The sequence below is a fragment of the Theropithecus gelada genome, chromosome 11 (genome assembly GCF_003255815.1).
Source record: "Theropithecus gelada isolate Dixy chromosome 11, Tgel_1.0, whole genome shotgun sequence".
NCBI classification, from domain to species: domain Eukaryota; kingdom Metazoa; phylum Chordata; class Mammalia; order Primates; family Cercopithecidae; genus Theropithecus; species Theropithecus gelada.
In genome coordinates, this window is record NC_037679.1 from 5,058,359 (window position 1) to 5,075,141 (window position 16,783).

The 16,783-nt window shown below is 36.7% G+C and overlaps 1 protein-coding gene across 2 annotated transcripts in view; it reads right to left on the bottom strand.

The window, feature by feature from the left end:
* SCAF11 (SR-related CTD associated factor 11) overlaps nt 1–16,783 on the bottom strand; it is an 80,091-nt gene that overhangs the window by 39,276 nt on the left and 24,032 nt on the right. For both annotated transcript variants that reach the window (XM_025401828.1, XM_025401829.1), the window contains exons 2-3: nt 6,379–6,460; nt 4,005–4,162 (exon numbers count right to left, since the gene is read on the bottom strand). In XM_025401828.1, the coding sequence (XP_025257613.1) occupies nt 4,005–4,162; nt 6,379–6,439 (219 nt within the window). In that variant the 5' untranslated portion in view covers nt 6,440–6,460. The remainder of the gene's footprint in view (nt 1–4,004; nt 4,163–6,378; nt 6,461–16,783) is intronic.

Here is a 16,783-nt window from a genome sequence, read left to right on the forward strand (position 1 = left end):
TAATGAATCTCACTTTCTCTTTTTTTTTTTGAGACAGGATCTTATTTTGTCACGCAGGCTGAAGTGCAGCGGCATAATCACAGCTCACTGTAGTCTCAACCTCCCAGGCTCAAGTGACCCTCCAACCTTCCCACCTCAGCTTACCAAGTAACTGGGACTATAGGCATACTCTACCATGCCTGGCTAATTTTATTTATTTATTTTTTTCCGGTAGAGATGAGCTCTTGCCATGTTGCCCAGGCTGGTCTTGAACTCCTGGGCTCAAGTGATCCGTCCTCCTTGGCCTCCCAAAGTGCTGGTATTAGAGGCGTGCACCATCATGCCTGGCCAATAAATCCCATTTACTCAACCTGTGTGTGTTGGAGATTATCTTGTCCGTAGGAAATATAATCAATTGTCGCTACTACAATGTGTGTCAAGACTTCTCTGTCCTTTACCTTCCTAAAGTATGCAAACTCAGACACATTTATTAAAAGCTATCAATAAGCACAGATTGTTTTTGCCCACCATATGGGTAAAATAAATAACTTCCTAATGAATAGCAGATATGCTTTAGCATACTGGCTCTATATACATTTCATCAGTTCAAATATCTTTTGTTTAATTTCAGATTGTTGGCTCTAACAGTGATGGTTTAAATTTCAGCCTTCCTTAATGTCAATTATTGTCATTGTTTAATATTCTATTTCTATATAATCATCATTATTTTATAAATCAACAGGCTTACCATGTATGAATTCCTTGAAACTAAAGATAATCATAGTGGACATGATTAATTTCAATTTGCTCTAGTGTCCCTAAGGGCAGGCAATTAGGCTATGGGCCATGAAGGCTACCACAGGTTCACTCTGAAACCTTTTGCCCTAAGTAAAGAGGACTGTGACATACCTAGAGACTTTTACTCAATCACTTTAAAGTTCTTACATAGGTTTTGTTTAACCACAGAACCAAAATTTTAGAGCTTGAAAAGACTGAAACTAACTTTGATCTACGTGTCCAAAATAAATATACTAGACCACAACACACTTTAATTTCTCAAAACACCAGCTTCTTACAGACCAGTGTTTGTAAGAATGTGTTCGATGCCTAAAACATTAAGGTGAAAGTAAATACATGAGTCCTTTTTTGGTGCTTAATATCCAGTCTGAATCATATTTCAGTGAACCTTGGGTACAAATCTCAGAAAGCACAGAAATTCTGAAAGATACAGAAATCTAGAAAGAGGATCCTAAATGCAAATTGTACGTTCTCTTATTATGCAGATTTCCAACCACTATAAATCTCACTTTGATTTCTACTCTACTACTATAAGTGAACATTCATTCCAGCACTTTGGGAAGCTGAGGTGAGTGGGCCACTTGAGGTCAGGAGTTTGAGGCCAGCTTGGCCAACTCAGCAAAACTCTGTCTCTACTGAAAATACAAAAAATGAGCCTGACATGGTGGCATGCGCCTGTAATCCCAGCTACTCAGGAGCTGTGGCACAAGAATCGCTTGGCCTGGGAGGCAGAAGTTGCAATGAGCTGAGATGGTGCCACTGCACTCCAGCCTGGGTGACAGAGTGAGACTCTGTCTCAAAAAAAAAAAAAAAAAAAAAGTGAACATTCGAAAAATTGTAAACCACAGAGCAATTTTTAAAAAATATTTTAACTTCAGGCTAACCCTTGAGGCACTTAAAAATCGTAAGTTTAGAATCCTTGTCTTGTATAGCAAACAAATATTAACATAGTGAATTAAATGAAATGAAATGTTAGAATGTGTATGAAAGCCTAGGCATAAGGCATGGCCTGTTAGAAGACTGAAGACACTTATTCCTGATCCTGAAATCCAAAGTAAACTGTAAACTTTGCTTTCAAGATGGAAGGAGATTGATGGAAATGAGAGGATGGAACTTAATTTATAATGATGAAAAAAAGGAATATATTCCTGAATTTGAAATCTGATTCTATTTGTGAAAGCACTTACATACTTCAAACCATACCTATTTTTATCACAGCAATAAAAGATTCAAACTGAAAACTTAGTCTACGTGATTTTTTTTAGCCAGCATTCACTTATAATTTATAATAAGAAATTTATTAATAGATTGTTCTCTTGTTATTGCTCAACTGAAAGGTTTATTTAACTGATGACTGCTATCCCCATCAGGGACAATGAAATAATTCAGAATGTTCTGTTTATTCTCCCCTTTAAAGGTTAATTACCTTTGTTTAAACACTATCACAACTCCTCCCTGCCTACCTGGCATTACAGTTTATGATAGCAGTATAAAGATAAGCACTTTCTTTTGAAAATTTGAAAAATATTACATGCGGGAAAGGTGTTGGCTGCCATACCATGTATGCTATCCAGTATTTTCAATTTAAAAATATTCAACAAGAGTTAAAAATATAGACAAGTTTGCCAGTATCTAGTAGAGTTGAGGATGTGCATCATCTACAACCTGTAATTCCACCTCTAGATACATACCCTAAAGAAACCTGGAACATGCACATCAGGGTAAAAGTTGTGTGAAAGATGCACTTGAAGTTGCAAGAAAGGATGGAGAACAATTATCTACTTATTACATATACATTATAATTTTCTTAGAGAAAAACATATACTCAGATTAAGTTGCTGAAGTTCACAATTATGTGGTCACCAAATACAATCTTATAAAAAGCACTGTATTGAAACCTTCCACTCATCCAGCAATATTATTTCTTTACCCGAAGCAAAATCTCTAAAAAAAATTAACCACAAAGCAACCATGTGCACTAAATTCAACACAGATAAAAATCTTTATTTGGGTGGCAGAAAAAAAAATATGCATTATTTCATTAAACAGTGATCCTACAAACAGAGAGATTTTTACCAACCATACGAATTCAGCAAAACTCAAAATACTTTTCCCCAAAATACATTTTCACCTATCCTTAGTGTCACTTCTTGCTAAAGATCAATTTAGGTTTTACTAAATTAAAATAGTTTCTATGTATACTATTATTAATTCAATTTGTATAATAAATCTTCTCTTCCCTCTTCTGAGAACTCAGCCAGAGTCACTATACAGTTATATTCTCCTTTCTACACTATTAATGAAAATTTAAGCAAAATATAGCGCTTTGAAAACCCCAATTATGTAATATGCAATTAATTCCAACGTATTTAAGAACAATAACAATTTGAATGCAGCTAACGTTAAAATATTTTTAAGATATTATCTTCTTTACTAATTTTTACAGACAAATATTAACTCAGAAAATACAGCATGATTAATATGAACAATAATTTTGTACTTAACATTTCATAATAAGGCTTATATTAAATTAATATTTACTTCAAAGTATTTGGCCCAAATTGAGTCAACATAATACAGTAAAAGTCACGAATGTCTTGTTTCTTATTTGCCGTCTATGACGGTAATATCTCTATCTGAAATTAGTCCATACTAAATTAAAAACAGGAATTAGAAAATCAGTTCTAAATTCACTTCTGCCTCTTAAACTATGAGATCTTGACCAAGTCATAGAACATAAAATCCAAGTTTCCTCATCTGTAAAATGGAAGGACACTATCGTATCTGCTCTGGTTATTCCACAAGGCTGATATAAAGAAGAAATCAAATAACCTATGTGAAAAGTCCCTGAAAAATACAAAACAAAAAGCAGACAGAAGGTGTTATTAGTGATAAACAGATATTATCCTATTAAGTACAGAGTAAAGTACACTGAAAAATTAATTACTGCATTTCTACCAGAAAAAAAATGGTTTGATCTGTTCTTCCTGTAAGGTTATTAACTTTTTAAAAAAGAATATGCATTTAAAATGTTATTTGCAAAGTAAAAAGCTGATAAAAGAAAATTAGAAGAAAATGACTGACAGAATTTGAATAATAAAAGGAAATTTGTCCAAAGTAGGAAGAAAATACATTACTGTGAAATAATTTATGAAAGGCAGTATCAACTTTTTAGGTGAAATAAAATCATGCTAGGAAATTAAAATACATTAATGTATCAGACTTACCTCTGCCCATTTAAGAATACAAGTCATACAGAAGACATGATTACAGCTTTCTGGAAAACCAACTTCCTTTTCTAATAGACAATTAAGACATATTGGGCATCTGTCAGCCTCACTGTACAACAGACCAGTGGGAACAGTATTATCTCCGTTTTCTTCACCTGTTAAGGTAAAACAGCCATATGTGCTTTCAAGTTCTCCAGACCAAAAATCTTGCATTTCTAGGAGTATAGTGGATTAGATACTCTAAAGGGCCCTCCTACTATAAAGCAAATAGATCTTAAATAAATTATAACAAACATACTGCTTGAGCCCAACATTTTCTTGTATATTTTTTTTAACAGGGGAGTGAAACAAATTTTCATTAATTAAATTTAAAGTGAGTAATATTCACACAGTTCAAAAATTTAAGAGCAAATTTCTCATTCAAATTTATCTCCATCTACTAACAACTAATCCAATAAGTAACAACTGTTAAATTTCTTTTGTGTTCTTCCTAAGAATTTTTAATGTACAGAAAAACAAATGCTAATGCAAACGCTTCCATATTCCTTCCTTTACACAAATGCAAGAATACTATACACACCAGTCTGCTTTTTCCTTCATTCCAACCTACTGATGGACATTCACTTGTTTTCAACTTTTGGCTATGACAAACAATGTTGCAATAAAAATTTAGTTATTTCACATTTTTAAAAGTATATCTGTAGCGTAAGTTCCTAAAAATGGAACTGCTAGAGTAATGTGTGTATACATTTGTATTACGAATAGGTATTGCCAAATTATTGTCCTTAGGATTTGTACTACTTTAAACTCCCACCAGTAATGTAACCAACTCATACAAAAGTATGCATCACTGGCTCATAAGAAAATAAAAGATACTCTGAAATTGAAGATAAAAATAAAACAAAAATAAAGGAATGGTCAGCTGAAATGTGAACAGTAAATATCAAGCAAAGTTGGAATTGTCCTGAGCACAATTGTCCAAACTAGTGTTTAGATCTGGAGACTAAGCCTTAGAACCACTCCAGGAAGGAAAACTAATCCTGATAGACTCCAATGTCAAGCCAAGACTCTTAAATGGGGCTAAAGAGGGCCCAGCATGGACCTGGGAAGAAACAGATACAAATCCTCTACAGGAAAGAATACCTAAATTAGGCCCTTATAGATTTAATTTATCAAATGTGAGCTCCTAATCAAACATTACCAAACCTAAGAAAATAAGCTGTCTTGCATGAGAAGCAGCAGGAAACACATTTAGAAATCCACTAACTTCAAATATCAGAAGTTTCAAATATCACATAACATGGACAATCAGATTAGATCCAAGAAAAATACTTGTGAATTAGAAGACAAATCTGAGGAAACTAACTAGACTCTAGCAGACAGAAAAGGAAATATAAGACATAGCCTGTGAAACAGAGGTTAAGAAATGAGGTTACAGAAAGGTCTACCATACTAATTGAAATCCAAAAGAGAATAAAGGAAAGGCAGTAAAGAGGTAATGGTTGGGAAATGATTAAAAACATGAATCAACAGACAAAGGAAACACAATGTATACTGTTAAAACACATAAAAACAATTCATGCCTAGAAACAATGGAGTAAAACTGTAAAATATCAAAGACGAAACCAAGACCTTAAAAGCAGAAAATGGGAAAAGATCACCTACGAAAAAGAATGATAATTAGACTGCGAAGAAATTTCCAGACAGCAAGGAAAAAAAAAGATTAAATAATATCTTCAAAGTGCTAAGAGAAAAAAAACTATCATTCCAGAATTATATACCCAGTAAAACTATCTTTGAATAGTTTTAAGTGGATAAAATAGATACAAAAACTTAAAGAGTTTACCACCAATAGACCTTGACTACTGAAACTTCTCAGATTTATCTTCAGAAAGAAAAGAAATAAAGAGGAAATAAACTCAAGCAAACATAGCATAAAACATCATCTAACTGGTGGTGTCTGAAATAAAAGAACTCAAATAATGGAACTATAACCTATAAATTGAGATTAGGATGATCAGAGTTAAAGCATTCTTGGGTTCTTCTGTTGGTAGTGAAAATTAAATTAGCTTTAGAAGCAGAGGACAGTATTAAAGCTAACTTTTTTCTTTTTTAAAAAGACTAGGACAAAAACAAAAACAGTAATTCCTAAACCAGTAGAGAGTAAAGCTTTAAGAAAAAAGTAACAAATCAAAAAACTTGATCAATTGAAAATAAGATATGGGAAGAAAAAAACATGTATACTTAGCTTATTTTGGAATTTAAGAACAACAACAACAAAAAACTCCTGTGTATTTTGAAATGTATACAAGTGAACAGTTTGGAAACAACTGTTTTGCTTTCAACAAACTCTATAAAAATGAAAAGTTACCTTCCATGTCTTCATACTTCTTATCTCCCATATTTAGGGTATATACAGTTTTCTTCTTCATTTCTCTTTGGAAAAGGGTTTCCTATAAGATAAATCAGAGAATTTTTATGTTTGCCTTCTTCCAATAGTATCAATTAAAAAAAAAATCCTAAACTGTAAGAAATTATTTTACACATAAAAGAACACAGTACGAGCCAAGCCAAACAGTTTGTGGATAATCCAGTACTCTTTATACTCCTTGCTATCCAAATGCACAGTCTTATTGAAATGAAAAGCCTTGGCCATGCACGGCGGCTCATGCCTGTAATCCCAGCACTTTGGGAGGCCGAGGCGGGTGGATCACAAGGTCAGGAGACTGAGACCAGCCTGGCTAACACGGTGAAACCCCATCTCTACTAAAAACACAAAAAATTAGCCAGGCATGGTGGCAGGCAGCTGCCCGGGAGGTCTCAGCTGCTCGGGAGGCTGAGGCAGTAGAATGGCACGAACCCAGGAGGCAGAGCTTACAGTGAGCCAAGATTGCGCCACTGCACTCCAGCCTGGGCAACAGAGCAAGACTCTGTCTCAAAAAAAAAAGGAAAGGAAAAGCCTTATATAACTATTAAGCAACAAAGCCTAAATGATACATTTTGTGGCACAGACATAAATGCAATTGAAGCTTAAGGAACAGAGATCAATTTGGAATGAAGTTTTCAGAAAATGTGATAGGTTGTATGTGTTGAGGAACTTCAGGCATTCAAGGAGCAACATAGTATGGAGAAATAAAGTAGCATTTAGCTAGGCCAATCTCACAATTGAGTGGGTGGGAGAAAAGAGTGGGTGAGGGTGAGAGAAAGTGTGTGTGTGTGTTTGTGTGTATCTACCAAGGAAACAGTTGTGTGTGTGTATGTGTGTGTCTCTATTGAGGAGGGGCTTGGCATGTAAGCCATGAATTTTATCTGAAAATCACAGTGAGAGGTAATAAAAAAGAAATAAGCAGAGCAATGTAAATCAAGTGTGGCTAGATTATAGATGGATCACTAATGACTGAGAACCTCAGATTCAATCTTACAGATTCTCTGAAGAAGAGTGACAAGATAAAAGTGATACAAGTGGATTTTTTTAAAAAAAGATTGATATGCCAGCCAAGTATGGATTGGATTACAATGGAAAGAGATTATAAGCAGAGAGATTTGCATAGTTAAAGTAACTGTCTGTGAAGTAAATTTGAAAAGCACGAAATTAAAGGGCTGAAGAATTTCTGAGATTTGGTGAGCAAATACAGTGAAGGAGACAATATCTGGACCTAAAAGACTAGGAAAATGGTGCTTATAAAGAGGTAAAAATGAGAAAGTGGGAAAGGATGTTAATTTGGCAGTCAAAGGGAAGAAATTTATACAGTAACATTTTTTTTTAATCAACTCTTTTTTCCTAAAAGATGGGGTCTTGCTATGTTGCCCAGGCTGGTCTCCAACCCCTCGGCTCAAGCGATCCTCTTGCCTCCACCTCCCAAAGTGCTGGAATTACAGGCATGACCCACTGCATCTAGACTTAAATCAACTCTTACTATTCCTTCCTGAACTGATGAAAGACATAATTGCAACGAAATGTCCAAATATGCATTTATATCTAGGCACAAGAAATCCCTGATTTCATCAGTTGTGATTCTCCTATATGTATGTGAATTGATTTTTCTATTAGTTTCTAAAATAATTTACATATGGTAGTTTCTACATTAAAGGTATGAACTGCCCAGGAAAATTCCCTATTTGGTTAAATAAGGAGAAATACAAAGTCCCACACTTTAGTTCAAAAACCAACTGTAAAAGCAGAAGAAACTTAGTAGCATATGTAAAAATGATTTAAAGGTTGTGGCAGATTAAATACAACCTCAAAATGAGTGAGCATTAGAATCTAAAAAATTTTTTCAATCCAATCAATCTGACAATAAAAGTTGGATGAGGAATATTTCCCACTCTTAGCCTATGTGTGCAACATTTGTTTTAGTTCTGGTGCAAACTCACTTGTTTTAGTTCTGGTATTTAAGGACAAACAACATAATGATAAATGTACAGGGAAGATGACTAAAATGGTGACAGCCCTGGAAACCCTATCACATGCAGAAAGGTAAACTAGTAAGAATGTTTAGTTTGGAAGAACAGAAAGCTTAAGAAGAACATTAGCAATTATCTTCAAATAAAATGAACTGTTCTGAAGGGAGGTAGAATAATCTATCAATGAAAGTATTCAAGCAAAGGCCCAATGACCTTTTGTGGGATTTTTTTTTTCTTTTTTTAGCTCCAAGATTTATAGAATACTATAGGTATAACTAGTCAATTCTCTTAGTTCTGAACAAGGCAGAAATCTCTACCTTTATGCTCTAGTGGTGAAGACAAAATGAACAAAATAATAAGTAAAATATCTAATATGTTAGATGTTGAGAAGTGCTATTGAGAAAAATTAAAAACAGTGTGGCTATTAAGGAATAAAAACAGAGGAAGCTGTTGTTTCATACAGAATACTCAGGGAAAGCTTCTGTGATAAAGGGACATTTGAACCGGCAATCAAAAAGCAGTAAGGGAGACAGGTATGTGAATATCATCCAGTGCTTCCAGGTTGAGCTTTCTTGGCAGAGAATAGCCAATATGAAAGTTCTAAGGCATGTCTGGTATGTTCAAGGAACAACAAGAGATGAATGACTAGAATACAGTGAAAGAAGAAAAGTAGTAGATGAGGACAGAGAGGTAATATAAGATCATGGAGCACCTTCTAGGCTAAGGTAAGACTGGCTTCTCTGAGTGACATGAGTGACTAGTGGTTTCTGAACAGAGGAAGCAAGGGAAAAAGCAGAGGCCAGCAAGGAGACTACTGCAATAATCTAGGAGACAGATAGATGTGGCTCATACCATAGTGGTAGCAAAGGTGATGAAATGTACTCAGATGTCAGATGTTTTGAAAATACAGCCATCAGGATTTGCTGGTAAATTCAATGTGGAATATTTGTTAGAGGGCAAGGATCCAGGATAACTCCAAAGTATTTTGATCTAAGCAGCTCAAATGATACAGCTGATTGAACAGAAGATTATTATTTTAAAAATTTAGATATGAAATTAGTATGGCTCCTCAAAAAAACTAAAAATAAGCCAGGTGCTTATAGGTGTGCACCTATAATCCGTTACCCAGGAAGCTGAAGTGGGAGGACAATTTGAGCCACGTTGCTCAAGACCAGTCCAGGCAACAGAACAGGACCCCACCTCAAAAACAAAAACAAACCTAAAATAGAACTACCATATAATCCAGCAATTCCACTATTGGGTATATATCCAAAAGAAAGGTAATCAATATAATGAAGAGTTATCTGCAATCCCATATTTACTGCAGCACTATTCACAACAATCAAAATATGAAATCAATCCAAATGTCTATCAATGGATGAATAAAGAAAATGTGGTATATATACACAAGGGAACATTATTCGGCCACAAAAAGGAATAAATCCTATCATTCTCAACAACATGAATGAAACTGGAGGTCATTATGTAAAGTGAAATAAGGCAGGCACAAAGAGAGAAATATCGTATGGTCTCACTCATATGTGGGAGCTAAAAAAGTGGATCTCATGAGAACAGAGAGTAAACTGGTGATTACAAGAGGCTGGGGGCCAGGGGATAAAATGAGGTTGATTAATACAAAAATACAGTTAAGATAGAAGAAATGAGACCCAGAGTAAGGTCTATAGGGTGACTATAATTAATCTACTGTATATTTCAAAACCAGCTAGAAAAGGAGAATTTGAATATTCCCAGGATAAAGAAAAATGTTTAAGGTGATGGATATCCCAATTACCTTGGTTTGATCATATCTTATATGAATGTATCAAAGTATTATATATGTACCCCCAAAATATGTACATGCATTTTGATACACCTGTTATGTATCAAGAAAAATGATACATCTATTATGCATCAAGAAAAACTTTTTTAAAAATTCAGAGTTACAGGTTAATCTCCTTGCTATTCATGCAGAAAGGCAGCATCAGTACCACCTAGGAACTTGTTACAAATGCAGGATATCTCAGGTACCATCCATACCAAGTGAATCAAAATCTGCATTCTGTCAAGATCTCTACATAATTCACATGTGCATTAAAGTCTGAGAAGCACTGCGCTAGACAACTTCCCAATTTAGTTGCTTTTAGAGTTATACTGCACTGCTGTATATTAAGTATAATTTTTTATTTGGGGAAATTCACACTATACTATCTCCTTTATTATCCTAAATATCTGAGAATTTAAAAAAATTAAGGTTGGAGTTAATTCAATGTGATAAAATGTCATTTGAAAGTTAACACAATATTTTAAAAACCTAAGAGATGTTCAGATGTAATATACTATCCCTTTACGTAACTCAATGATTTATTTGTCCTATTTAATAGTCTAACCTATGCTATTTTCACATTTCCTCCTTTGGCATACTAATCTCATATATAATTTATAATTTATATTTTAAACTAGGGTGTGTTGTGTATGCTTGTAATCCTAGCTACTTAAGAGGCTGAGGTGGGAGGATCACTTGAGCCCAAGAAGTTCAAGACCAGCCTGGGCAACACAGCAAGACCCTGTTATAAAAACACACACACACATACACACACACCCACACAAACCTATAATTAGTATTTTATAGTAAGCACTGTCTTCTCTATTTTAAGACCCATATAGTGAAATATACATGAGACACTGAGAAACCTCAATAAAGTTACAGACTGCCTTTGTTAGAAATCTGCTTTAATGGCCAGGTACAGTGGCTCACACCTGTAATCCCAGCACTTTGGGAGGCCAAGGCAGGAGGAGCGTCTGAGATTAGAAGTTTGAGACCAGCCTGGCCAACATGGCAAAATCTTGTCTCTACTGAAAATACAAAAATTAGCCAGGGGTAGTGTCAGGCACCTATAATCCCAGCTGCTCGGGAGGCCAAGGCAGGAGAATTGCCTGAACCCAGGAGGCAGAGGTTACAGTGAATCGAGATCGTGCCACTGCACTCCAGCCTGGGCAACAGAGTGAGGCTCCATCTCAAAAAGAAAGAAATCTGCTTTCAAAACTGTTAAAGCATTCCAAAGTTTTAGAAGTTGCATGCTTTTTTCCTTAACATGTCCTGTATTAACTGTTTTTATACCTGAAAATGATTACACCATGTTACTAATTTAGTCATTTAAAATGACAGGAACTTAGCATTTTGCTAGATAAAAGTCCTAAGTCTCAGTTCAACAACTTATAAACTTGCAACTTGTCCTGTTTATCTTTTCTATCTGCTTGGACTCAAGTTTTCAATCTAAGGATCCACACATATTTTTGAATAAAAGCTTTGCTTTGAATATCCCGTAACAGGAACACAGTAATACCACACAGAGTCATGGTCCTAGCCAGTAATTTGTGGTCAACAGACCTAAGAGGTAAGATGTGGTTAGGTAGCACTACCCTTCCGTGTAGTTACCTGAAAAGTTAGATACATCCCAATTTTGTGTTGTTAACTATTTGTGGCTCTATAATCATAAGTTATTTTCTACCTATACTACTTATTAGTTCTACTAAGTTCTGTAAGTTAATTATCTATAAGTCAAACTGTATTTTCTTTTAATGGTTCTAAATTTACTAAATGGATGTTAATTCTAGATTTTCGGTAAACTTTCCTTTTCCGATTATTTTAATTTACAAATGTCAATCTTTAATGTTTCTTCCTAGGCTTTATCTTTCCAAGCTAAAATATCTTTTTAGTCTGTTACCCCTAATATAATGATCTAACATACTTCTGTCTTCCAGTTGCTCTTTTCCATTTCATAACATATTGTTTCTGCTAGATACTGAAAGTGATACTCCAAATATGTTCATATAATAATTAGGGAAGAATGGTCTAAGTTTTTTGGTTTTTTTTTTTTGTTTTTTTTTTTTGAGACGGAGTCTCACTCTGTCCCCCTGGCTGGAGTGCAGTGGCGCGATCTCAGCTCACTGCAAGCTCCGCCTCCCGGGATCATGCCATTCTCCTGCCTCAGCCTCCTGAGTAGCTGGGACTACAGGCGCCTGCCACTGCGCCCGGCTAATTTTTTTGTATTTTTAGTAGAGACGGGGTTTCACCGTGTTAGCCAGGATGGTCTCGATCTCCTGACCTTGTGATCCGCCCGCCTCGGCCTCCCAAAGTGCTGGCATTACAGGCGTGAGCCACCGCGCCCGGCCAAATGGTCTAAGTTTCGAATTTTATTTATCATATAAGAAATTTTTTTAAATTTGAAATTTAAAAAAAAAGCACTGAAACAAATCAGTTTTTAGGAACTCAAAACTCATTTTCACACAGTAGTATACATGGAAATGAGAGTCCTAGTCCAGCCACTACACTGCATTCAAATAATGGTAGTAAGGCAGGGCACAGTGGCTCACACCTGTAGTCCCAGCACTTTGGGAGGCTGAGGCAGGTGGATCACTTGAAGTCAGGAGTTCGAGACTCGCCTGACCAACATGGTGAAACACCATCTCTACCAAAAATACAAAAAGTTAGCTGGGTATGGTGTAATCCCAACTACAGGCTGAGGCAGAAGAATCACTTGAACCCAGGAGGTGGAGGTTGCAGTGAGCCAAGATCGCGCCACTGCACTCCAGTCTGGGCGACACAGCGAGACTCCATCTCAAAGAAACCTCCCTCCCCGCAAAAAAAAAAAACAAATAATGGTGGTGTATTAATACATTTCAGTTCTCTAGAACAGTGCTGCCCAACAGGGAATTCTTCTATCAAGCACTTCAAGTATGTACAGTGCATGTGAGAAACTAAATTTTAAATTTTTGTGAAGTTTTATTAAATAGCCAATGTGCTACTGTACAGCTATTTAAAAATATATTTAATAGCTGCACTGCTACTGTAGAGCACAGCTGTTAAAAACCTGTTTTAAGTTATATTTGGGATGCTAAGAATGTACATTCCATTTGAACAGCTGCTGGGCACCTCTAGCCTCAGGGAATCAGAATTAGTCAGGGGTTCCTAATAATGTAAACTATTCTTTAGCCTAGTCTGGTTTAGTTTCAAATTACTACCCTTCTTTCCTTCTTTCCTTCTTTTTTCTTCCAAAGTGTGTTTCTTTCTGCTATTACAAAACAAAGCTCCTTTCCCTTCCAGTTCACTTCAAAACTCCCTCTCCCTGCTTGCTGTTCTTCAAGTCAGCCCACGGTACCTAAAGATATCTACATCCTGGTTAATACCACAAACTTTAGAGTCCAACAGGTCTAGATTCAAATCCTAACTCTACCATCATTCAACAAATGGCTGTTATCAAGATCATTATTATTCTTATTGTCAGAAACAACAGAGAAATAGGAAATAGTAATAAAATTGTTGCTTGCCGCTTTCTTTGTTTTCCCTAAAGCAAATGCAAGGACTGAAAAAAGACAAATCAACATTACTAAATAACAACTAAATTGATCAAGTCTCCTACTAGAGAGAGAGAGAGAGAGGGAGAGAGAGTGTGTGTGTGTGTGTGTGTGTTTTAAGAGAAACAGTCTTGCTCTGTCATCCAGGCTGGAGTGTGGTGGCATGATTACAGCTCACTGCAGCCTTGAACTCCTGGGCTCAAGCAATCCTCCTGCCTCAGCCTCCCAAGTAGCTAGGACTGCAGGTGCACACCACCACACTCAACTTTTGTTTTGTTTTGTTTTGTTTTTTTAGACAGAGTCTCACTTTGTCACCCAGGCTGGAGTGCAGTGGCGCATCTCAGCTCACTGCACCCTCCGCCTCCCGAGTTCACGCAATTCTGTGCCTCAGCCTCCTGATTAGCTGGGATTACAGGTGCCCACCACCATGCCTGGCTAACTTTTGTATTTTTAGTAGAGATGGAGTTTCCCCATCTTGGCCAGGCTGGTCTTGAACTCCTGACCTCATGATCCACCCGCCTTGGCCTCCCAAAGTGCTGGGATTACAGGCGTGAGCCACCGTGCCCGGCCTCAACTAATTTTTTTATTTGTAGAGATGGAGTCTCACTCTGTTGCCCAGGTTGGTCTCAAACTCCTGACCTCAAGCAATCTTCCCACCTTGGTCTCCTAAAATGCTGGGATTATAAGTATGTGCCACTATGCCCAGCCTCCTAGTGATATGTTGTCAAAAGGGTTGAATCAGATTCTTTGGTTACAAACAAAGAAGAGGGATATAAATGGCCATGAGGAAATATCACACTATTACCAACCCTACTCCCAAGCGCAATCTTGCCATGACAAACCCTACTATGGAAGAGTACTGATATGATAAATGAGAGACAGAGTTGAATAAAAGGGCAAGTAGGAGCAGTCTCTATGTTGGGCACACTTATGCCAAGGGCATATCAGTTCCCGGAATTACTTTCTAGTTCAGTTTCTAAAAAAGATTATCAGTGATCTGACTGCTTGTTAGCAGTTGATCAACAAAAGCAATTTCTAAGAATCTTTCATATTCACTTCCACCACTGTGGACCTATATTAAGAGAAGGACCAAGCACCATTCACTGAAGAACAAATTATCCTATTATCTTGTGGCTTACCAGATAAATGGAAAATTAAAATTAAAAGCTGAAGTCACCTACATTTACAGGTCTTTTAATAAAATCAGTTTCCTATATCAAACCAGGAAGTAAGGATATGTTTTAGAACGTCTCTAAAATTCCTGTGCAGTGTTTTCAACAGGAAGTGAGTGCCAAAATAATCCATAATGATGCATGTCACCTCATACTATGCTCTACAATGGTCAAAAACCTAATTATTGAAACAAATCATGTTTTAAAGAGTAAAATGAATAAAGAATAAAACATTTCCAAAGTGAAAGGCAAGCCAGAAATCCTCAGCCAGACAATTAAGATTGAATTGAAAATAGGACAAGTTTTTCAAAGCTAATATATTTATTTAGAAAGTTCATCAAAAGTGTTCTATAAAAAGAAATTAATTTTCCTGCTTCCTTCTTCTCTTTAACAGCATCATCTCTTTAACAGAAATTGTAGCATCATCTCTTTAACAGAAATTGTACTGTTGCATGCAGCAGTGTCACATATATGCTGAAAAAAATTACTGAATATAATTCCCAAACTGTATTTAATATGAATATGAGGTGATTAAAGTTAGCATTACATTCTAAAATAGATCAAAAGTGAGATCAGGGAGTTCCAGTTCCAGGTAAGATGGAATAAACACATCCCACATTGTTAATCTCGCTGAATGAAACTACAAAATACTGACAGAATGAATGGAGCAGTTATCTGAAGACTCAGAAGTAAATAATAGCATTTGGACTAGAGAAGACACCAGAATCTGATGCATCATCAAACTGTCTGTAAGTTTACCACCTTTTCCCCATCCAGAATCCCCTGGCCTGGGATTAATAAAGCCTGAAATCTAGAAAGTAGGCATTGGTAACAACAGAGACCAAGCTCTAAGAGAATCCCTCTAAATATAAAGCGAGGTGGGTAAGGGGGAGGGGAGTTGGCGGGGAAGGAGTGTCTCCTAATGTTCAGAAAGAGAGGGGTCAACTGCTCCTTTTTTTTTTTCCTTTCTCTGTTCCCCATTCCGCTCCTTTTTTTTTTCCCCTTTCTCTGTTCCCCATTCCTCATGTCCCTATTCCCAAATGATCTGGTGGTAGTAGTGGGTACAACAGTGGCAGCAGCAGGAACCTAAAACTCTTAAGAAAGAGAGGAACCATTCTCACCAAATAATCTCTGGGCCAATCTTGTTGACTTCTCTCTGTCTTCCTGATACTTGGATCCAGACACAGTTGTGGGAAATGGAGTAAATGAAAACCAATTTTCTGGCCAAAAGACAGAAAAGAGTGTCCCAGGGATCTAGAAAATACCATGGATATAACAGACAGGAAAGAACTCAAGAAAGTAACAGCTGTTTTTGGACTCCTAACTCACCCAAGCTGAACATATGTGGATTTAAACCCAAGCAGCACACCACAGACTCTGAAATCTGAAAGATAAACCTCCACACACATCACAGACTGGCTACTGGGTAGTATATACTGAAAAAGTATAAATAGTAATGTAAAGTTTTGAAAACAGAACTGAAGTTAAAAAAAAAATACAACCTACAGAAAGCCGGTTGGAACTTGTGACCAACCTGAACCCAGCTAGATCAACTGCCTATAAAAATAAAAATATTAGGCCGGGCGCGGTGGCTCAAGCCTGTAATCCCAGCACTTTGGGAGGCCAAGACGGGCGGATCACGAGGTCAGGAGATCGAGACCATCCTGGCTAACACGGTGAAACCCCGTCTCTACTAAAAATACAAAAACTTAGCCGGGCGTGGCGGCGGGCGCCTGTAGTCCCAGCTACTCGGGCGGCTGAGGCAGGAGAATGGCGTGAACCCGGGAGGCGGAGCTTGCAGTGAGCTGAGATCCGGCCACTGCACTCCAGCCTGGGTGACAGAGC